Source organism: Diadema antillarum, unplaced genomic scaffold (genome assembly GCF_040938485.1).
Source record: "Diadema antillarum isolate AM-2024a unplaced genomic scaffold, OU_Dant_1.0 seq00000649_RagTag, whole genome shotgun sequence".
In the NCBI taxonomy this organism is placed as follows: Eukaryota; Metazoa; Echinodermata; class Echinoidea; order Diadematoida; family Diadematidae; genus Diadema; species Diadema antillarum.
In genome coordinates this window covers 1944234-1967407 of record NW_027271563.1, presented here as the reverse complement: position 1 = coordinate 1967407, position 23174 = coordinate 1944234, and the positions used below count along the sequence as shown (strand labels likewise).

At 38.3% G+C, this 23174-nt stretch overlaps 1 protein-coding gene across 1 annotated transcript in view; it reads left to right on the top strand.

Annotated features, from left to right (window-relative positions):
• Positions 1-21785, top strand: part of LOC139736480 (protein disulfide-isomerase A5-like) — a 47180-nt gene extending 25395 nt beyond the window's left edge. The window contains exons 14-23 of the mRNA XM_071647231.1: positions 1671-1736; positions 5949-6088; positions 8857-8927; positions 10798-10926; positions 11664-11856; positions 13084-13151; positions 14140-14225; positions 17003-17071; positions 18015-18262; positions 18765-21785. Coding sequence (XP_071503332.1) covers positions 1671-1736; positions 5949-6088; positions 8857-8927; positions 10798-10926; positions 11664-11856; positions 13084-13151; positions 14140-14225; positions 17003-17071; positions 18015-18262; positions 18765-19003 — 1309 coding nt within the window. The 3' untranslated portion in view covers positions 19004-21785. The remainder of the gene's footprint in view (positions 1-1670; positions 1737-5948; positions 6089-8856; positions 8928-10797; positions 10927-11663; positions 11857-13083; positions 13152-14139; positions 14226-17002; positions 17072-18014; positions 18263-18764) is intronic.
• The last annotated feature ends 1389 nt before the right edge of the window (positions 21786-23174 follow it).

The window sequence follows — 23174 nt, the reverse complement described above, 5'->3', positions numbered from 1 at the left end:
GAAACGCCAGCGCCAGCTTGGTACCGCCGCCGCGCCGCGCCGGTAACTACGACCAGCAGCCCAATACACACAGCGTAATCGGGCTGCGTGTTGTAGCATTCAGGATCATGTAAAGGTAGTATCGTGGATAGATATCAATTTAAAATCGAAATATTTCTTCAATTTGAAGACTTACTAGTAAAGTTGAAGTATTGACAACACCCTAACACTTGACACATCGGCATTTTTTTAATGAAGCAATAGATCATGCCGCGTGCATCCGCTGTGTGGTCAGAGACTGTTGAGCGGTACGCTACTACCGCTTGCTTGGCCCGTATCACCGTTGCTCAAGCAGGGCTCCCCCGAGCCAGCTGACGCTCCAAGCAAAAAGCAATGTGAGGATGAAACGTCACGCTGTCACGTGATCTTTCTCGCCGGCGTACAGAAATCGAACGGTTACGATTCAAAATTAGTGATGCTAAAAAATCGATTGTGGCGAGTTGGGAGGGTCTTTTTCAATGAAACTTAGTCATTATGGTCCTTTATTTATGTAGATTTTGGTTAATTTTTTTCAAAATCGTCCGGACTTCTCCTTTAATTGGCTATCAACCAGGTAGGTTTATACATAGGGAAATTTTATGCATGAGTGAACACATTTGTTTTGTCCTCCAAGGCAGAAAAGTAAAAATTGCAGAATTGGACATATTGAAATTCATTTGCAAATGCCCTCAAAGATAGCAATGATAACAAAAGATCAATTTAAGGCAATGAGAGACATGAAGGAAACAGCAGAAATAAGTTTCCGTTCCCTTGTTTCCCTTTGTATTCAAAACAAAAACATAGTGGGGAAACTGAAGGTGGAACATAAGCATTTTCCATCAATTCAAACTTTAAATGACATAGGGAGTAAGCCGTAAAGGTGATAAAATCGACAGAATTTCGTCATTCTACCTTTTAATTAAGGAATTTAAGAATGCACGAGACAAATTCAAGATCCAAATATTATTTCAAATTTTCTTAATTTGAAATAACGTTTCAAATTTAACTTTCTTTGTTACCATAATTTTCTCTTATGTCTTTTGACTGAGGATTTGACAGAAGATTCTTCAGTTTCCTCCATTATTTTTTGCCTTTCTTTATCTTTTGAGGGTTACAGAGACATTATTGAGATCATAGGTTGAGTTTTGCACATTAATTTGCATTTCTTTTGTGTTAAATTTGTCTGTTGTTCTCATTGTTATATGGAAGAGCAAATACGCTTGAATAGCAACTTGTCCATTTTGCAATTTTTACTTTTGTGCCTTGGAAGAGAAAAACGAATGTGTTCACTCATGCGTAAAGTTAACATTTTCATTGACCTACAAGGTTGATAGCTAATTAAATTACCTTTAACATGGTATATAAAACACCATTTTTAGCCAGATAGTCTATGAGAAAGATAAACTTGAAAAAGTGTTTACTTTCTTTTTTTGCTGAGTGTATATGAATGAACATGTATTTGTTTTTCTATCATAGCTACTACTAAAACAGCGAATAATTGGTGCATATATTTAAGTTGATGTCGGACAATTTGTTAATTGATTGCAGTAAGAAACACTCGACGTAAGAATTCATTTGAATAGCACTGTATCTTCCGATGTCTGTTTGATAACCACTCAATATTATTAGTGCGTGCTTCTTCGTATCCACAGAGACGGAGAGTTTGCGTGGGATTTCTCAGAAAGAACAGCGGATAAGATAGTGGAGCACTTAAAAGAGTAAGAGACACGATGTACTTGCCTTTCTCATGTCATAAATCACTTCTTTCACAGATGATGCCATGTAATTGTAATACTATTATGACTAATGCATGCAAAAGGTTCTTATTTATCATCATCTGAAACTGTAAATTTGATCAGCAAGGCAGGAACCTCTATCGAAAGAGAATTGACCCTAATTAGATACAATAAAACTGTCAGACAAGGCGGCAGGGAAATTTATGACTGCTACTGGCTGCAGAGAGACAGGGAACAAATTCTGTTTTCCTTTTTGCCTGTAATTTAATATGCCCGTATTTGTATATGTGTCAAGTTTAGACGATTAATATCTCTGGGTAGATATTGTTAGTAATTATATGTTTATACATATATGAGTAAAATTCAATACCAGTGCACAGAAATTAGTTCTCACAGAGTTAACATCACGTTTTTATTTCGATTATGAATTTCTTTTGTAGATTTTTGCCTTCCTAATGTATTAGTGTAACTCGAATCATAATTGAAGTGATAGTAATAGCATTATTATTATTATCATTATTATTTTGGTGTGTTGTTTTTATTGTTGTTGTTGTAGTCATGATAATTGTCTTAACCCTAAAAAGACTGGGGGGGGGCCTAAAAGGCCCCCCCCCTCGACATTTCCTGCGATTACTCTGCAACACGCAATGCTCTCGCCGCGATGCTCTATGACTTTTTTCTTTCGAGTTTCCCGCACATTTTGACACCAAATTTGTGACGCCCGGGGGTACAGTTCTGAAGTTACATAACTTTTTGTACATGCACGTGAGGCCGAAAATAGCTCAAAAATGTGATTTTGTGTACAAAGTCAATGCAAATTGAGTTTTTTCGCATGGTTCATATAAATATGCTTATTTTTACTCTCAATGGCTAAAATTAATTTGTTTTAGGAGTATTATGCTTCAAAAAGTGTCTGCCACAAATTTTGCTTAAAAAACAACAAAAACAAAAGGTCGAAAAAAAAAATAAATACATAAGAAATTCATAAAACAATAAAGTAAATAAGAAATTAATTTTGATACCGAATTTTTTTTCAAGTGCATTTGCTAAGAATGCCACAAAGAATAATTAGACCAAAAATGAGCACTTTTGGAGCCGTATTTACTGATATAGATCAAAGAGTCTGATTTCTCGCATAAATTAGCATAATTAATCAAAATAAAATAAAAGAAGACTATTTTGTCAAATTTAAATATACGATCTTGTAGATTACATCGCACACTACCATTGTGCAAATTTCCGCAGTGATCGCGCGATCCACGGCCGAGATCTTAAGGGGGGGCCCCACCCCCCCCCCCCCCCCCCCCCCCCCCCCCCCCTCCCCCGAGATCTCGGCCATCGGTGGTGCGATCGCGATGAAATTTTGCATGCGTTTTTGCAATCTACAAGATTGTGTCATAATATTTTTTGAAACAATCAATTTCTAATTCTAATTAATTAATTATGCAAATTAAGCTCAAGATCATATTTTAGCCTAATCAAAAGCATTGAGAGTCTAATTTTGGATCTGTAAATCTGTTTTAGCATATTCAACAATTGTACATCACAAAAACTTCCAAAATTCATTTCAATTCTTACGTATTTTATTGTTTTCAGAATTTCTTTTGTATTTCTTTGTTTTTCAACCTTTGTTATGCCTCCGCAACGAAGTGGCCGGAGGCATTATGTTTTCGGGTCGTCCGTCCGTCCGTCCGTCCGTACGTCCGTACGTCCGTCCGTACGTCCGTCCGTACGTCCGTCCGTCCCGTTTTGTTTTTGTCGATATCTCAAGAACCGTGTGGTGGTTTTACATCAAACTTGGTATGAGGGTATATCCTTGGGGGATAATACTTTGTGTGGATTTTAGGGTCACAGGGTCAAAGGTCAAAGGTCACAGGTTATTTTGTGAAAAAAAAATTGAAATTTCATGTTTTTCTCCATATCTCGCAAATGGTTTATGGTATCTTCATGGAACTTAGTATATATGCTTGTACTGATGGGCAGTGATTATCTAGGGAAGTTGGGGTCGTGGGTCAAAGGTCAAGGTCAACTCCTCAAAATATCACTACTTTCCTTAGAATGCAATATGCCTGAAGGTTTTTTTTTTTAAACTTGATGTATGGCATGTATTACCCAATATATATTTTTGGGGAAGTTTCTTGCTAAAAGGTCAAAGGTCAAAAGGTCAAAGGTCAAGTGAAAGTGCTAAATTGCACTTTTTCCTCCATATCTCGAAAGTAACTCCAGGTATCATCATGAAACTTACATATTTATGCATGTTCAACCTAACAGTGATTCTCTTTGGAACTGTGAGGTCAAAGGTCAAAGGCCAGGTTTAGATAATGCTATTTTCCCATTTGATACTGAAATTATACTTTTCCTCAATACCTTGAAAATTACTCAATGCATAAACTTATAAAAGGGTCAAAAGTCAAGTAAAAATCATCAGTTCCCCAAATACCTGCACTCTGACATTTTAATCATTCATCCAATTGAACCTAGTTCTAGGAAAGTGAACATTCAGCACATTTGTGTCAAACCTGTCCTTTTAATATTTTGCCAATTGTGTGAAACTGTCATCACACATTGTCAAGACATTGTACTATAGACCTATTAGGAGAACCATGCATTATGGCGGAGGCATATCAGTAGCCGTAGCGATATGTCTAGTTTTTTCTAAACTAATCAATGAAAGTGATTAATTGTAAAAATAATCAGGTTTTTATGACTTTCATGACAGAGCACTGTTTTCCATAGGAAATGTACACAAAATCACAAAATTGTGCCCGTTATGGGGCGACATTCCGTTACAAAAATGGGCATGGCTTCCTAAAACTATGCGCGGACGTCGCAAATTTGGTGTCAAAAGTTGCGCGAGACTTGAACAAACAAAGTCAAGAAGCCTCGCGACGAGGCCTTCTCGCGTTACAGAATTATAGCGCGTTACAGAATTATAGCGCGAAACGTCGGGGGGGGGGGGGCGGATTCCACCCCCTTCCCCCCCCCTCCAGTGAATGCTAAGTTAATCGTATATAACTCTCTGGTCACCAGCAAAGTGAACTACATAAATGTTATTACCTCCGCCAAGGGAGGAGGTTATGTTTTTGTTACCGTTGGTTTGTGTGTTTGTTCGTTAGTTAGTTAGTTAGTCAGGTTGTCCGTGTGCAAAATAACTCAAAAAGTAATAAACGGATTGGGATGAAACTTGCAGGAAAGGTTGAGAATGACGCAAGTAACAAACGATTAAACTTGTGGTGGTGAACCGAGAATTTTGGGGGAATTTATGAAGGATTTTTGATATTTTGGCAGGTAGGGTCAATGAACTTGGGAGTACAGGCTGTGCGTATTTGAGGTTTGCCTGCGCGCACTAAAGTGCGTGCTGTAGTTTCTGCTAGGGCGAGGCGCGCCGTGCAGCTGAGGGTTTATGACATAACAAAGGCTTCTATATTGGGAATCGGGCAACTTTCAGCACACAATGCTGTAAGTACGGATGGAAACCACTGATATCTCTATGGAAGAACAAGATCAGTGGTGGAAATGAGCTGCATGCTTAGTGGAGGTCTGCGCTCTCAGAGTGCTTTTCTAGTCTTATTTCTGTGTTTTGTCTCTTTGGTATCACATGATGAGAAACATTTGATACTGTATACCAATGATGCACAGGTCTGAGTGCATCAGCAGGAATTGTTTCCATACGGTAACTATGGAATGCTTAATCCAGGAGGCGAAGCCAAGTGGGCTTAGGCTAAAGACATGTGCATCATCTGTGTTATAGAATGGGAACAATTTTCTTGCCAGAAATCCATTTTTTGATTAGGGGCTTATCTTTCGTGATGGCAAATTTACTGGATGCATATCCTTTTGGCTTGCCATTGACAAAAATCTCGAAAACCATGCATCCAGTAATTATTGGATGCATGGTAATAGTACTGGATGCATGGTTTTCTAGCCAATAGGCATCTATTATTGAGTGCACGAACGCTTGCTTAGTGCAGAAACCTTTACAAGTGCGCGATAACATGTTTACAGTGGCTGTCCTCTGTGAGGCAGCGTGCGGCCAGTAAAAAATCAACCCATAGCTTTCGACCACTTAGGTTGCAGGATTTTCGCTACCCATTCTATAATTGTTGTTATCGTCATTATCATCATTATCAAGATTTTTCTATTGTTGTTACCATTCTGTTTTGTAATCACTGTATTCTCTGTATGACATCTCAGCCCCCAGGAGCCCCCTCCTCCTCCGCCTCCGGAGCCGGCCTGGAGTGAGATGGAGTCCGATGTGGACCACCTGACAGACGCCACCTTTAAAACTTTCACCAAGAAGAAGAAGCATGTTCTGGTCATGTTCTACGCCCCATGTTAGTGTACCAATCCTCTCGTAGTCTTGTCATAAGCTAGGCTTTAACAACACCTGGATTTGACATCAAATTTTTGTCGAGTGGTCATGTCTTTAACTGTAGGCCCTTCTTACAGACTTTGAATATACAGTCAACTTCGGATAACTCGAATTCGTCGGGACTGAAGAAAATGGTTCGAGGTATGCGAAATTCGAGGTACGCGTACGTACGTCGAATTTTCTTCGACTTTTCCGACGTTCATCGATGTTCAACGTGGTATCTGTTATAGTGCCTACCGATTGTTTGCATGCTTGTCAATTGGAATTGAATCGACTTTTATATGAATGAATTGAATGAAAATCGGAATTGAAATAAAAATTTCAGAAAAGAAGATTTTGGTGGCCCTATCGCGCCACCAAAAAAAATCGGATGTTTGCCTTTACTTTTGAAAATGAACAGCGGTAACAATCGACTCCGTAAGATACTAAAAAAAATGTCGGATGTTTGCGCATACTTTTGGAAATGAAAAACGATAAGACTCAGCTCCGTATGGTGCTAGAACTAATGTCAGATATTTGATTTTGCGGTTGGAAATGAATAAGGATAACATTCGGCTCCGGAAGACGCTGAAATAAATGTCGAATATTTGCTTTGACGTTCGGAAATGAAAAACAATATTCAACTCCGTACGATGGTTAGATAAGTGTCGGATGTTTCCTTATACTTTCGAAAGGAAATAGCAATAACATTCGGCTCCGGAAGATGCTAAAATGAATGTCAGATGATCGCTTTTATGTTCGGAAGTTGCAGTAATATTCTGCTCCATACGATGCTAAAATAACTGTCTGATGTTTGCTTTTAAATTTCGAAACTAATGACAGTAACATTCAGCTGCGTTCAATGGTTAAATTAATGTTTGATGTTTGCTTTGACGTTCGGAAATGAGTAACAATAACATTCAACTCCTTACGATGATGAAATAAATGCTAGATGTTTGCTTTTACGTTCGAAAGTAAATGGCAATAACATTCAGCTCCGGAAGATGCTAAAATACATCTCGAATGATGGCTTTTACGTTTGGCATGTTTGGAAGTGAATAGCAGTAACATTCTGCCCCATATGATGCTAAAAGAAAGATTGGATATTTGCTATTACATTTCGAAATGAATAATAGTAACATTCAGCTACGTTTGATGGTAAAATAAACGTCTGATGTCAGCTTCGACGTTCAAAAATGAAAAACAGTAACATACGGCTCTGTACGATGATAAAATAATTGTCAGATGATTCATTTCACTTTCGGAAGTGGACAGCGGTAACATTCGGCTCCGTACGATGATAAGATAAATGTCGTATGTTTGAAATGAATAACGGTAATATTCTGCTTCGTATACGATGCAAAAATAAATGACAGATTGTTGCTTTTACATTTGGAAATGATTAACGGTATTAATCCGCTCAGTTAGATACTGAAACAAATAGCGGATGTTTGCTTTCACGTTTGGAATTGTATAAGGATAGCATTCAGCTCCGTAAGATGCTAAAATGAATGTCGCTTGTTTGCATTTCAAACGTAAGTTTTGACCTCCTAAATATATAGGCATCAACTTTTATAATAATCTATACGCCTCTTTGCTAAATCTTAAAACACAGAATAAGATGATTGGATTTTCTATTCATTTGTTTAAGACATGGGCATCTGTATCACTTTAATAATGTTTAATATTCATTTTTCTTTGTTTAGTAGGACCGATTTAGTTTTTCTAATGTTTTTCTCCATTTTTTTTTTGTGTCGCCAGATTTTAATTTCGAGTATAAAATTCGACCACCAAAAAATAAAAATCAGTGATACTGGTGGCCCGATAAAAGTTAGTGTGGAGCCCTGTCTCTTCTATTCTTTATTATGCTCGGCCTATACTTCCACATCAATTTCCACAATATTTTCATAATCGCATTGCTGAAAAAAAAAATCAGTGCTTGCGTTCTCGGGGAAGAATAAATGAAACATACTTCGTGAAAGGCAAAAAAAAAAAGTTAAAAAAGGCACGACGCAGGAGATTGATGTTTGGACAGTGGACCGTGATTAATGCCAAAGATATAACTCTCAACACCTACGCAGGTACGCCACGACGGTTAAGAAATCTACGCGCACGGTATGACTATCATGATCAAGAATTAAAACACAATGGTTAAAGAAAAGAAGATGATGGGGCAGAGCGTAGTGCTATCGTAAGCACTCCATTGGCAAGGGTGCTATGTGCATACCCTGTACGTAGGTAGGTAGGTGTTGGGGATTTTTCTTGTCAGCTGTGTACCGGGCATTTCTTTGGGCGCGCGATTGTGATGTTCTGGTCGGGAATAGTCGAGTGTGAAAAGATTTTTGACATGTCTTCTTCGCTGTCCACGTGCGCTTAATCGGAGATGCTGAGTGATGTTTGCAATTTCGATTTGAGCTACGTGCTGGGAAAAACAATAAGTTAATTAAGATCGGGACAGTAGATTTCACTTCGAGGTAACCGAACTTCGAGTTATTTTCTTCAAGCTACGCGAATTTTGATACACGGAAACTCCATAGGAACAATCGGGACTTTAATTTTGCCCCCGAGGTAAGTGATATTTGTTTTTCTTTTTTAATGTTTTGAATGCAGTCATGTTACATTATTTCTTTTTTAAACAAAACAGATACACTCTTTCTCAACATCACAAGTGTTGCTCTTTAATATATCATTGTAGCATGATTTCTTATATTATTATATCTCCCCTTTGTATTTTCTTTTCAAATTCTGCAGGGTGTGGACACTGCAAGAAGGCAAAACCAGAATTTATGGCAGCCGCTGAAAAATTTAGAGACGAAAATAAAGTGAGCAATGTGGGCTTCTACTTACTTCCATTCTCTTTCTTCTTTGACTTCCACTGCGACTAACATGAACTGTGCCTAGTACCCAAAATGAAAAGATTTATTTGAAGTGCATCATAAGTTTGCCTTTCAAGAACTTCAAAGGCATCTAAAAATTATTTCATATTACTGTGATAAGTATGCAATGTAGTTTGCTTTACATGTGGCCTTTGTCGCATTGCAAAAGTGTTACATATTTGTGTTGTGTGAAATTCCTTTCGTGTGATTGTTTTCTCTGCTGAAATGGGTAGCAGATAGCACACTCTTCCCAATATGTAAAATAGTGAAAGTTTCAATTCACAGGCATTATTTTGTTCCATCCTTTTTTGTGAGGTAACTTCAGAGAAATATATCCTTATCTTTGGATAACAAATGTATTGACATCATAGGAATGGCATCAGGATGTATGTATCTGTACTTATTTGTTTGTGTTAGCCTGTTCCCTACAAGGATAAGAAAGTCCAGTTGACTTTGGCTGGATGCCCCTCGTTTTGGGAGGGAATGGGTTAAAATCTTGCCTACAACAGGAGTTAGGTTTCTGTTGACCTTTAACTTTGTGGGCAAGTTTTCATCCACTCTTGAGGATTCTGTCAAGCCATGTGATCATTGACACTATCTCTCATTGCTGTCTGACTGTCTTTCAGTCACTGGACTGAAGATAGGTGACAAATTTTAAAGTGTACCAATACCCTGAGTATTATGTTTGCTGTATTTTGTAGAATATACTTGAGACATGCCCTCTGCAAAATATTAGAATTTTTTTGTCTCTCCTGTTTTCACTTATTGGAGTTTGAATGTAAAATATACAAAAACAAACACAACTTAAAGGGACATTCCAGACGATTTTCATAGTTTCACATCATGTAGTACATAAATCGACAACTCAATGTATAGATTTGTGGATTTCATTGTGGTTTTTTTTAACAGAGAAACAATACTTTGAAAAACCTTTAACAAATTACACTGAACAAGGATGATGACATAGGAGGTTCACATATTTCAGAAATGTAGCAGTGTAATTCCATTACAATACCGCTTGCTTGCGAGTTCACCTGTGTCTAATCTATGCATGCCTTCTTCTTTTGTTCTGCTTCCTTGAGCCCTAACTCATGCATTCCTATGGTGACTCTGCCATGTCATCTTCCTTGTTTATTGCAATTTGTTCTAAATTTCAAAAAATATTCTTATTCTTCAACCCAATCATCACAAATTCTGAAACTCTGTCCTCAGTATAACTTATTTATAGTTGTTCTGATGTAAAAATCTGAAAATCATGCGGAGGTCTCCTTTAAAATAGACTAGTCGATCTACCAATTCTTTCAAACTGATTACGCCATCAATATTTTTATCCCAAATACGTCTTGAACGATTGTGATATTCAATGCCTGTGCACGTTCAGATCGACATGGAATCTCGATATTATTTGCAAAAAGCGTATTCATATAGCTGGAACGTGCACACATTGGTACCGGTGCTTACAGAGCCAAACTTAAAATGCGTGGAGCAGAAGTGCCAAATTGTTATAGAGATATGATCTGATTTATTGAAATATGTATACTTTCAGGGGCTATCTCAGGTGAATTATGGCTGATTTTTGTGTATTGTCACAAATTTGATTTCAAGGGTATTGAGGTAAACTTTAAGGTTGGTATAAGCCTAATTTTTGTTGTATGATCATCCCCATCCGATGAAAGTTTTCTGTGATGTTTTGCCTGTTTAACATTTTGTCTAATCTGTTTGTGTTGCATTATTATGTAGTAATTATGTAGTAATTATGTTTCAAATACCTTGAATACTATGCACATGATGACATTATGACAACTCTGTGTTGCAGGTTTCTTTTGCTGCAGTCGACTGCACGATAGACAAAGAGACATGTAACAGCTTTGAAGTGGGCGGCTATCCAACGATAAAATACTTCAACTACGGGAAATTTGCGCAGGATTATGCCAGTGGCAGGGAGGTGAGATCTTTGTTGAGACATGTTGGGATTTAAATGTGGCACGACTCCTTCATCTTTGTTGTGATGTGTTATTTTGTCATACATTGCAGAAGAGCGGACTGATTTATTTCATTGGTCACTTGTCGTGACAATATGCAACAAAGACATTGGTTTCCATTCAGATGTTATGCAGGTGGTTAATTAATCATCAGTAGGAGAAACAGAAAATGATATCATAATTAATAAAGATAAATGATATAGTCAGGAAAGAATTAAAGGGATGGTATACATTGTAGTTTTGGTTGTGATGGACTTCAGGTTTCCAACTTTGTAGAGAGATAATGAGAACCCTCTTATGAAATAGGAAAGAGATACAATTCTAAGAGGAATTCAAAATTCATTTGATAAAATTGGTTTTGAAATGGCAGAGATATCCCAAAACAAAGTCGTCCTAATAAAAGGTGGGACCCATATTTTATTAGGACCACTTTGTTCTACTTTGATTTTGGATATCTCGGCCATTTCAAAACTGATATTTATCAAATAAACTTTGAATTACTCTTAGAATTGTATGCTTTTCAACATTTCATAAGTTGGTTCTACTTATCTTGCAAAAAGTTAAAATCTGAATCCCCCTTCTCAGCCAAAGCTATACTACCCCTTTAAAAAAACCCAGGATATGAAAGATGTGTTCAAGTTTAGTTGATGGTAGAGTCTTATATGATCCTGGATTTCAATCTTTCTGCTATTAACTCCAGGAGGAAGACTTTTTGCGCTTCATGCAAAACCAGGTGGATCCAGGCTCCGCCCCCGCCCAGCCCCCTCCTCCGCCCCCTGAGAACTTCTGGGAGGAGCTGGACGGTGGCGAGAACGTCCATCAACTGGACGACGTGTCGTTCAGCCACTTCATCGGCGTTAACCCATCAGTACTCGTCATGTTTTACGCACCCTGTGAGTCATGCATGACACACAGTTGTGTTGTCCTTATCAAACCTTTGTGTGCTTTGAGTGTTGATTGACATAGATAAACCCCATAGTGTTGTACACACTGTCCAAAGTCCTTGACATAGAAAGGGTTAGTGTACCTAACTTATGCATTCTATATAAGTGCAACTGACTGCTTTAACAAACTAGAATCACATGCTCACCTTTGTATTTAAGTTTGGCTCTGACAACTGGAAACGTCTGACAACCGAAGGCTTGCCTGACCTAGGAACAAATTATGCTTACAACAGGAGAGAACTTGAAGGGTGGAAAAGGATGAGCCATGTAGCTTTTTGCTCAACTAGAAAATATTCACAAGTTTATACAGAGTAGTATTAGTAAGATGTCCAGTGGTGTCTACCTCCTAGAGTCCTTTTCACACAAAGCTGTGGCCAGGTTGATTATGAAACAACAAACAAGTCAACAGTACAGTAGTGTATACGCCAAATATTTTGCGAGGTTTTTATTTTCACAAATTTTGCGAGTCGGGTGCTATTTGCGAATTTAAAGTCAAGCAAAAATATTAACTCTGATCCCAGTAGGAATGTGACGTGCACATATACATATCTCCGCTCAGTACAGTACTCCACGATTGCGAATGTAACCATGTGCAAAATTGTCGGGAAGTCGCGATTTGCGAAAATTTAGACTCACTAGATATAAGGCGTATACAGTACCTCATCTCTCAGCCTTTGGTAGCTTTGTAATTCATTCTCTCATTTTTCAGATGTGGTTTGTGTTGCCAGTAGCAACTACTCCCATTAATTGGATAAACTCTAACATTAACAGAGCACAACCACAAAAGACAAACAGCACAACTTGCCAGTAGAAGCTACGCAGCATGGAATGTCCATAGAACAGTCAAACCTGCGTATAATGACCACTCAAGGGAATAATAAAGAAATGGTCTTTACAGACAGGTGACATCCCTAGTCATAAGACATCATTACTTGACCCAATTCCCATGAGAGTCTGAAACCTCCCTAGACTTTATATGGGAACCATCAGGCTTCCATACAATTCAATTCTCTTCCTCATTCTCTGTCTCTGTGTGTCTGTTAGTCTCTGTCTGTCTGTCTGTCTGTCTGTCTGTCTCTGTCTGTCTGTCTCTGTCCCACTCTCTTTCTCTCCCTTCTCTCAAGTTATGTTCAAATGCTGTGTGACTTTTACCTTTTTGCGTAATTTTTTCCCTAGGGTGTGGACACTGTAAGCGAATGAAACCTGCATACGCGGAGGCAGCCACATTAGCAAAGGAAAGAAATGTAAGTATTTGTTCATGCCACTTTTCTTCCTCAATGCTGTTGTGGTTGCCATTTTTTTTAAACCCTTCTGATTCTTAATTCAGTGGTTGATCCAGATGGGGGCCCGCCAGGCATGCGCCCCTTCTTTATTTTTGGTTGAAACAAAAGAATAAGTAGAAAAAAAGGGGGTGTGCTTCCCCCCCCCCCCTTTAATTTTGTAAAGGCGCCTCCCCTTTACGGAATTCCTGAATCCGCCCCTGTAATTGATAGTATGACGGCTTTCTCATTCTTCTGACAGATATACTAAATGATTTTTTTTCAGCCAAGCATTGATCTGTTTTTATGCTGGCTGATGTACTACTTTACACTGTAAGGTTCAGGGTCCAGAAACTGATGCACAGCTGCCGGCTTTTGTGTTTTCAGGATATTTTTTTTTCTTCATCAGGAGTTAGAATCTGTATTGTTGAAATGGAAAATATGTTGTTGTTTTTTTCAAGGATTTAATATTGCATGCGCTGTATGAGCCCCTTTCCCATTTTGAACCCAAATAAATATGATATTTTCCTCTTTAGAGTATGTGGTGTGTCATCACTTTATCCGTATAAAGTCAGAGATCATGAATAGAAGAAAAATGCACATAAAACCGACTTTGGCAATTTCACTTCCAGTTTTCCAACCTTAATTTCATTTAAAAAAAAATATTTTCCATGCAATGAAGTGAGAAAATTACATATCAATTAAAACTGAGCATCTGGCAAATTCCTATATGCCCAAAACCAACAAATTATTTTCCCAACAGTATATGGCTTTTTGTGATGACACATCACATTTTGTGTTTGTCATGTATCAGTATATGTTTGTACATGTATCAACAACCGTGCTGATGTTATTACTTTGCTACTGTATTCATTGAGATATTGAGATTAAGCCAGTCTGTGCATGAAGAGAAGAGAATACCTTTGGATTTGTCTCAAGTGTTCATGTCATAAATGTCCCTGATTGATTTCAGTTACCAGGAAAATTTGCTGCGGTTGATGCGACCACGTCAGTATTAACCTCATCAAGATTTGAAATCAAGGGATTCCCAACAAGTGAGTGTGTGCATTTTGCTGTCATACTGACAGTGATGATGATGATGATGATGATGATGATGATGATGATGATGATGATGATGATGGAAATGATGTGATAATTATGGCAGTGATGATAATGATTGTGATGATGATGGTGGTGAGGGTTGCTGAGGATGAGGGTGGTGATGATTATGATGATGGTGGTGGTAGTGATAGTGGTAATAATGACAGTCATGGTAGTAATGGTGATGATGTTTATCTTTATTTGTTCATTCTTCACGGTAGTCTTTACTTTTGTGTCACATTTCATGGTGTTGTTTTCTCATGTGTCAGATGTTCAAACACACCCTTCAATTTTTACAGTAGTTTTCATAAGTAACATGTTTCATGCAATTAACAAATATTATTTCTGGTAACTTAAAGGACAAGTTCACCTTCATAAACATAAGGATTGAGAGAATGCAACAATATTAGTAGAACACATCAGTGAAAGTTTGAGGAAAATTGGACAATCGATGCAAAAGTTAGGAATTTTTAAAATTTTTGTGTTGGAACCGCTGGATGAGGAGACTACTACAGCTTGTGAGTCATATGCGTACAACAGTATAAAGAAAATGTAAAAGAAAATTCAACATATTTTCACTTTTTTCGCATAATAAAAGAGCTCTTGACTTGCCTCTTTCTAAGGGCAGGGGGAATAATATTACCCATAACATTTGTCGGTAACGAGTCAGGGGAATGTGTACTTTTTTCAAAAGATGGCATTTTGTGAAATTCTGTTTATATTTTCCTTATATTGTTGTACGCATGTGACATCTAAGTTATTCATACACTGGAGTAGTCTTCTCATCCAGCGGTTACTGCACAAAAACTTCAAAAATTCATAACTTTTGAACGGATTGTCTGATTTTCCTCAAACTTTCAATGATGTGTTCTACTAATATTGCTACATTCTCTCAATCCTTATGTTTATGAAGGTGAACTTGTCCTTTAAAAGAGTTGGCGTGCTCCTGAAGCTGTGATAATATATGCAATCAACTCTTCTTTTTTTTGTGATTATATACCTCCTTTCATTTTCCCCTCCTATAATCATCTTCCCTGGATATCATCTATGCACCCTGCCGTATTGACAACAGTAAAATATTTTAAGTAAGTATATTCATTCATTTGATTTCTCTCATTATTTATGATATAGACACAATCAAGATTAAAACATATTGCTGCATATGGGAATTCCTTATTATCCCAAAAGTCATTTACAACAACTGACATGTTTCCATGGCAGCTGCTTTTTTGATATGCACCAATCTATGTGATGTATCTTCAAACAAAATGCAAAGCAAAATTAAAAGCAACAGAAGAATACAAAGAATGATTTGAAATTTCTTTTTTAACGCTATCATTGTAGTAACTCAAAAGGTAAAACATGGTAGGTGGAGGGAAAAAGCAACAATAAAAGGTGTGCTAGTATCATTGAACTTTTTTTATACAAATACATGTACAATATATTCTTGATGATTACTGGTCTTCAAATCCTCCTGGCAGTAATCCCACACCATATCCACATGCATCAATCTATTTGACATGTGAATGGGCTAAATGTGGGATAAATCATGTTAAAAATATACCCAGTCAGCTTTTGTGTAGCTAAGGTTACATTACAAGTTTGATATGATTCATATGCATTGCTGTTCCCTTTTAGTCTCTTGGTTTATGGTTTTGCACAGTGTTTACTCTTCGTCATTCGAGGTCACAGGAATTTGGGCCAGGGTTCTATGCTCTTTTGATATTTTTTCTTTTTCCCTCAGTAAAGCATTAATAACTTTCACGAGAGCGATGACCACGTTAAGCTGCTGGGCAAGTTAATGCATTCCCGCCCCCATACACACGAGTAAATCCTTTTGATGTGAACTTTGAAAGAATGTGCCTGTAAGAGCTAAGCCGAGCAGGATTATGTGGCAGTCTGCCTATGGATTAAATGGGAGGGACTTTCTGTTGCATTGAAATCTGTGAATATATCATTCCAGAAAAATTAGCATCTCTCCCTTTTTGGATTTATGCTGTGATGTTGCAGATAGATTTGTTCATGTTTGTTGGCTATGCCAATCTTTTACCTAGCTCTGGTTGTGACACTTCATAGTTTGAACACTTTGATGGTGCGATAATGCCATCTGATAGTTACTGATCGTGCAGTGTGGTATAATACTTCTGTCTTTGCTGTAATTTATGACGTGCATTTTAAACGTGGAGGCTTTCCATGTGAGAGCCAACTTATTTGGAAAATTATGTATTTTATTTGTTGTATTAACTCAAGTTACACCTTTCTGAAAGAATTGTTGTTGAACATATTTGTTCAGCAGTCTTTCATTATGCATACATTTCCTGTTGAGAAGGTGATTCCAGACAGGGACAGAACACTTTTCCATACTCTAATCAGAGTTCTGTCATTGCTACAAGTGGTTCATAAATGTGGGTAGGGAAAAAAATGGATAGGGCAAGGTTCACGCTAAAACTAAAGCTTGTTTCCTCTTTATTTTAATCAGTAAAATGCGAGCATGTAACTTTGGCAGAAAGCCAAAAGCTTGGTTGTACATCTTCAACAATTTCCCAGATCATTCTATAAAGAATATTTACCCAACATCCTAGGCTCATCTCACTATTAAAAGCAAAACATATAGCATGTAAAATAATGACAGGTATCTGTAAGCATTATGTCACCGCTCTCTCTGTGTGGAATTGTGATTTTTAAGTCTGCTCATTTTAAGTATGGTTTTTCCATCTCTGTTTTACTCTTTACAGAAATGGAGTGGAGGATATCCAGTATTCTGGAGGCAGAACCACAGATGCCCTTCTGGAGTTCATGAGAGAGTGAGTTGGGACCTTATGGCGCACCGCATGAAATGTCATGGAGCAGTAACTACACCTACCAACTCTCACGCATTAGGCATGAGACGTGCATCTAAGGAGTCGATCTGATGCTGACATGCCAGACAAACTTTTTTTTTTTTGGTCACACCTCACAACAGCAAAAACATAACAAAACAAAAAGGACAGAAAAGACCGTGGATTTCCAACCACCCAAAAATTCAAATTTTGAGACATTTTTTTTTAATCAGAAAAAATATATAGTATGCACCAGATCCCACAATTTACAGCTTAAAAATACTAAAGCTCCTTACTGTCCTTCCCACATTGATATGTTGCAAAATCTCACATCTACCAGCTTTCTAACCTCGGTGCCTGTCACATTTTATGGTCACCAAGGTAACCATGAGAAATTGGATATAGTGCGTGGGCTTTGGTGTTGTGTGCAGTTGTGGCATATATTCCCCAAGGTCCCTTATGTGACCTGGCATACATGTATCCAGGGTAAAATCAATTATATCACATCTTTCCTTAATTGGTCATGAGTCTCGTATGCACTATTGATGACTTAGTGGTCATTACGATACTGTCACCATGTTGGAGGAGGGAGTTTTGCGTATCCTCTAACAGGCTGTGGTTTCTTGGGACTTGTTTCATCATACAAACTTAATGATAATGAGGAAGATGATGATGGTGATGATGATAATGATGATGGTGACAATGCTGATAATGATGGCAATAGTGATGATGATGATAAAAATGATTTTAATAATACCAAGAGTATCACATGTTAATTAAAAGGATAATATGATACCAGAGAGACCATAATAAGGATGTCGGATAACATTTACTCAGTTTGTTTCGTTGGTACCCTCAGAGATATGCATGATTGACTAATAACTCGACGTCACCCTCATGACGATGATTCTTATCCCTCATCCTTCAGTCCCTCCAACATGCCTCCCCCGCCCTCGGCGGAGCCGGCCTGGAGCGACGTCCCCAGCGACGTCCACCACCTGACCACTCAGACGTTTGCGGGCTTCCTGCAGGAACGCACCCACGTGCTGGTCATGTTCTACGCCCCCTGGTGTGGTCACTGCAAGGCTGCCAAGCCGGCCTACATGGAGGCGGCAGAGAAACTGAAAGAAATGCCAGACAGGGCGCTTGCCGCTGTCGACTGCACCGTGGAAAAGGGTGAGTTTACTGTAAAACCAGAAATATTCATGGCATGGAACTTTCACAAATTGGAGCCAATGGCCTTTCTTAATGACATGAAACTTTATCAAATTGCCATTGTGTCGTTATGTTTTTGAGTTGTCCGTCTGTCTGTCTGTCTGTCTGTCCATCTGCCCGTCCATCTTTCCATCTTTCCTTCCGTCTGTAATTGATTTTGTGGATAGCGCCATTATGAATTGACAGTAAAAAAGGCCCTTAGAGCAATACACTTTTGTTTTCTCATATATTTCTGAGATTTCTGACAATTAGTAATGCCTTGTAGAGAAGACATCCATGTGGCTCTGTATGGCAGATATGTATTAAAAAAAAAAAAATGGCCAACCACCTGTGTATAGTGGCCACCTGTTTACAAAGGTCACCTCTTAATATATACCTTGAGAGGCTTCTACCTGCAGTGTGGACTGTATAATGTTGTTATTTTGTTCTTTTGTCTCCCCTCTTCCCCGTCTCTATTCACCAGCGCTGTGCAGTGACTATGACGTGACGGGCTTCCCGACCTTCAACTTCTTCAGCAGCGGTCGGTTTGTGGAGCGATACAACGGAGGGAGAATGGCCAAGGACTTCGAGCTGTACATGATAAACCTTCTGGATGAATTGATCGTTCAGGAGGACGCCGCCGAAACCGATTATGATTCCGAAGTGGCAGAAAAATTAGCCGCAGAAAAATTAGCCTCGACGGAGCAGAGAGAAGAGCTTTGATGACATGCAAAGGGGGAAAAATAGGAAAAAAATTTTTAATTGCACAGACACAGTAGGTATGTCCTTCAAAACTGAAAGCAGTCTTTATGTGGAAGGACTTCAGAGTGAGGTTGAGTTTTGTTCTTGTATGCTCTCATAGGGCTTTTGTGTTTCGTCATGTTGTAAAGTTCTGTGAGCCAGTAGCCAGTAACCCTGTTACTGCTGGAAATAATTACTGCCCCTCAACTATTCCCGAAATTCCCGTAAATGCCACTCAGGTTTTGTGGAGGGGTTGTGCAGTGGCATTTACTCCCCTGACCTTTGACCTGGGCAAATATCGTATTCCCTGCAGCTGTCAGCTGCACTAAAGTTCTGTTGACGTGACGTTTGAAGATTGGCATGTGACATGGTGCAAGACTCGGCAAGTGCATACATGCTAACCATCGACAGTGTCAGTATCATTGCAATTGATAGACAAATTTCCCGTAAGTGAGTATATACGCCCATGATTTTTTTTTATCATGGCTACTGCTAAAACACTGATCAATTCAGTGCTTATTTACATCAATGTAGGGCAATTTTTCAATCGAGTTGCAGTGAAAAACATCTCGACAGAAGAATTTCATGAATTTGAGTAAGTGTCATTATCTTTGTATGAATTTGTCATGTGGACAATCCAGCAACACCACAAAAATCGACCAGTAATGTGATGGCAAGTAGTGTGTGTTTCTGTAAATTGGTAGTGCTGTCCCTTTGCTTTCACTTTCATTAACACAAGAATGCAAACACAAGATCCCTCTTTCGCCACTCTTTAACTTGTCAAGTTTCAGCTTTTTTAACCCGTTGTCTATGGGAACCGGGTGCCCCTTGTCTTGAAGCAATGGGAATTCGAGTGATCTCGGAAACAACGGGTTAAATGACATTCACTTGAATCCAGTTAGATGTAGATTATTGGCACATTAACAATAGGCACATGTGCATTCATGTGATTGTACTATAGTGAAGTCTGTTTTGATTTGTGATGTTGTTTGATATGATTTTTTTTTTTTTTTTGTTATTAGTTACATTTAATTAGACCCTGAAGTAGGATTTTGAAGATTCTGCTCTTGAAGAAGGTTGATGAAGGGAAAAACAAATCTTGAAGGTATTGCACTTGCGTTTGATATTCTTTCTCCATGTACTGGTTCTGAATTATGCTCTGTGAGGGTATTTGTGACCCGCCACGACAAAAGGATCCTAAAGTCGCTGATGGCTGAGCCGAGAAAATTGAGTTTGAAGTCAGATCATCAAAATCGGTCAAAAATGATCTGATTTCTGTTTTTGGCAAAATCTTGTCGTACAATCTATCGTCTATCATCTGCCGAAATTTCGAAGCTAAATGATCAATGGAAAGGCAAGAAATTAGCTTTTTCCTGGGCCATGATTTTCCGACTTTCAATGCAACAGAATCGTGTGCTAAGATTTGGATTTAGCGCCGCAGCTAGACTCCGCCCCTAGCAGCGAGGGAGTGATCTTCTCAGTCAGTGCGTTGCATCTTGGTTACTGATTGGTTGCCCGTAGACCACTGGCGCTAAGCTTGAATGAACATCGCGGAGGTTGCGAGGAGCATACTTTCTGTTGTCAAGTGGTGAAAATTGTCTTACCACCCCTTGATCATAATAGCATGGGAAGGAAAACTGTGGAGGCGGTTTTCTCGAAGTGCTGATTTCCTAAACCACTTGGCATGCGATTATAAAATCATCAATGTCTCTGCAACTGGGTACTTTTATGAGTCATGTTATATATGAGATTGTAGTGGAAGAGAAAGGGAATAATGTCATGCCATTTTCAGAAAGTTGTCGTCTCCCCACTTTCGGATCCTTTTGTTGTAGTGGGTCACATTTTCTTGTTTCTTTTACAAAGCCTTTGAGGTAGAGTTGACAACGTGTACTTGTGAGCCATTCTCTCTGTTGCTGTTCTGTCAACAGTTGATCAGTCTTTCATTTCTATGCTGTCATATTTCAGAAAATACAAAGCTAAATATTCTACGTTATCAATAATTATTGATAAAGAATACAGTGGACTGTCATTACTAGGATTTCATCAGGGCCAGTGACGTCAATTTGCTATATCTACAAAGAAACTGAACTTTTTCGGGGAAAAATTACTTTGTTGTAGTGAGAGTTTGTTATATCATTATTCTTACTGGTAGAGTTAAGAGTTTGCATATTTGTTGTATTATGATAATGCCTCCAATGTGGGTACCAGTATTGATATTCAGTCCCGACCACTGTACACATTAATGCAAGAAAATGACAGACTGCAGGGAATATTGATGATCAGTGAACTGGAGGTCCACAAAAAAAAACGAAAGCAAAAACAAATCGATCGTTCTTTCAGAATCTTGGTGGACTGACCAAAGTGTGGACAAGTCTGGTGTGTGAACCAAGTGATTTGTCAAGCCTGTGCGGTAAGATGGGGCTGGATTTGGGCAATTTTTGCTCAGGGGTACATGAGACTTGTGTGTGAAAAGTTGTGTCAGAACAGCATAATTCGTTGTCGAGTCTTCCACGTTTAGGGATGTTCACATGAATTTTGATAATTCATTTTTGGATTATTGTAGGAGGACTGGTTGATGACATGTGGTTGTCCGTCCTCCAAGGAAAATTGCAGGTTTCAGAATAATTATGTCTGTTCTCCACTGACATCTCTAGGCAAGTGTTAATTACTGTAGATCTCTTACCCTTTTATGACCTTCAGCGACCTGTTCGTATACAACAGTAATGGTCTGTTGGGATTGTGGTCATGAATGGGCTAAGATATGATTGGGATAAATTATGGGGCTGTTCAGACTATGGGGGAGGATCGATGGAATAATTTTCTTTATCTTCTCTCCATTGAATGCAACATTTGCCACATCCTTTCCAGCAGTTCAGAAAGACGAAACTGTGCAAGCAAACATCTTTTGTGTTCAATACAACTTGTGTTTTTCCCCCTCTTGTTATGTATCAACTAATGCAAATATTTCCTGGGTTTACACAAAAGGTTTTTTCTTTGCAAAGTAAGGCTGAATATATTCACTCTCATTGACTCCATAGTTAGTATGGATAACTTCTTTGTGTGCCATTTAATATGTGGATGATGGGTGTGTGTAGATCATCACATTTCCAGAGTGGAAGCACAAAGAAAAATGACAAAGCTTAGATTTCATGTATAGTGAGTTTATCCATATCTAGCTGTAACACAGAGACCGGGGTGGACGATAGTCCTTGTCGCTGAAAGCTGCCGTACAGGATTCATGATAAACTGTAAACATGACATGTCATCAGTGATGTAGGATGGCATTGCATAAAAAAATGGTGATCATGGTTTTCATTGTTTGAGACTTGTTTCATTATTTTTACTGTTTCTTTTTTTTTCTGCATTGAATATCTGTGACATTTCTTGAAATGCGCTTTTCTGGACATTTATATTTCATGTCGATATTTTAGACTTTGAGAGAAATTCTATGACAGTTTCTCGTTCTTTTCTGTCCATTTATTGGTATTTTGTTATTATTATTATCATCATGGTAAAGGTGATTACCAGAATACCAGTTGCATCAGTATGTTCCAGAGCGGTTTTTTTTCTCTCTCTCTCAAATGTCACTTCAACCTCTTCCATTTTTTAGAATTGAACCCGTGTGCCTTGTTCAAACAAAATAATGAAAAGGAAATAAAAGCAGGCCATTATGGTCAGAATCATTCATGCTCTCTTTGTTCTTTCAAAAGTTTACAGAAGAATCGAAAATATGTGATGAAAAGGAGGAACTTTTACATGGTGACAATAAACTACCAACTTTAACAACGAAGCATAGGGTGTCTTCTAGTTCCTTGATTTTGTGCAGTCACACTGGTGGTTGTTGGATGTGGCATTTCTATGTGTGTTTTGTGATGAAGAATGATCTTGGGGTTGCGTATCGAAAATTGATTGCAGGTTGATTGCTAATGCATGCAAGAAATGTAAGGAGGCAAAGAAAGTGAGAAGTGTCAAAGGAGTTTTAGTGTGGCAGTTATGGCTCCGAGTTCCAACCTATCTGATCACCAGTTCACAGTTAACGATAGTTCAAATCACCCCAAATTTCAAACCGTCAGAACAAAGCAGTTGAAAGCTAGATATCACCCACTTACGTAAATCAACTTGTGTTTATGTTAACAAACTCCCGTGCATGTGT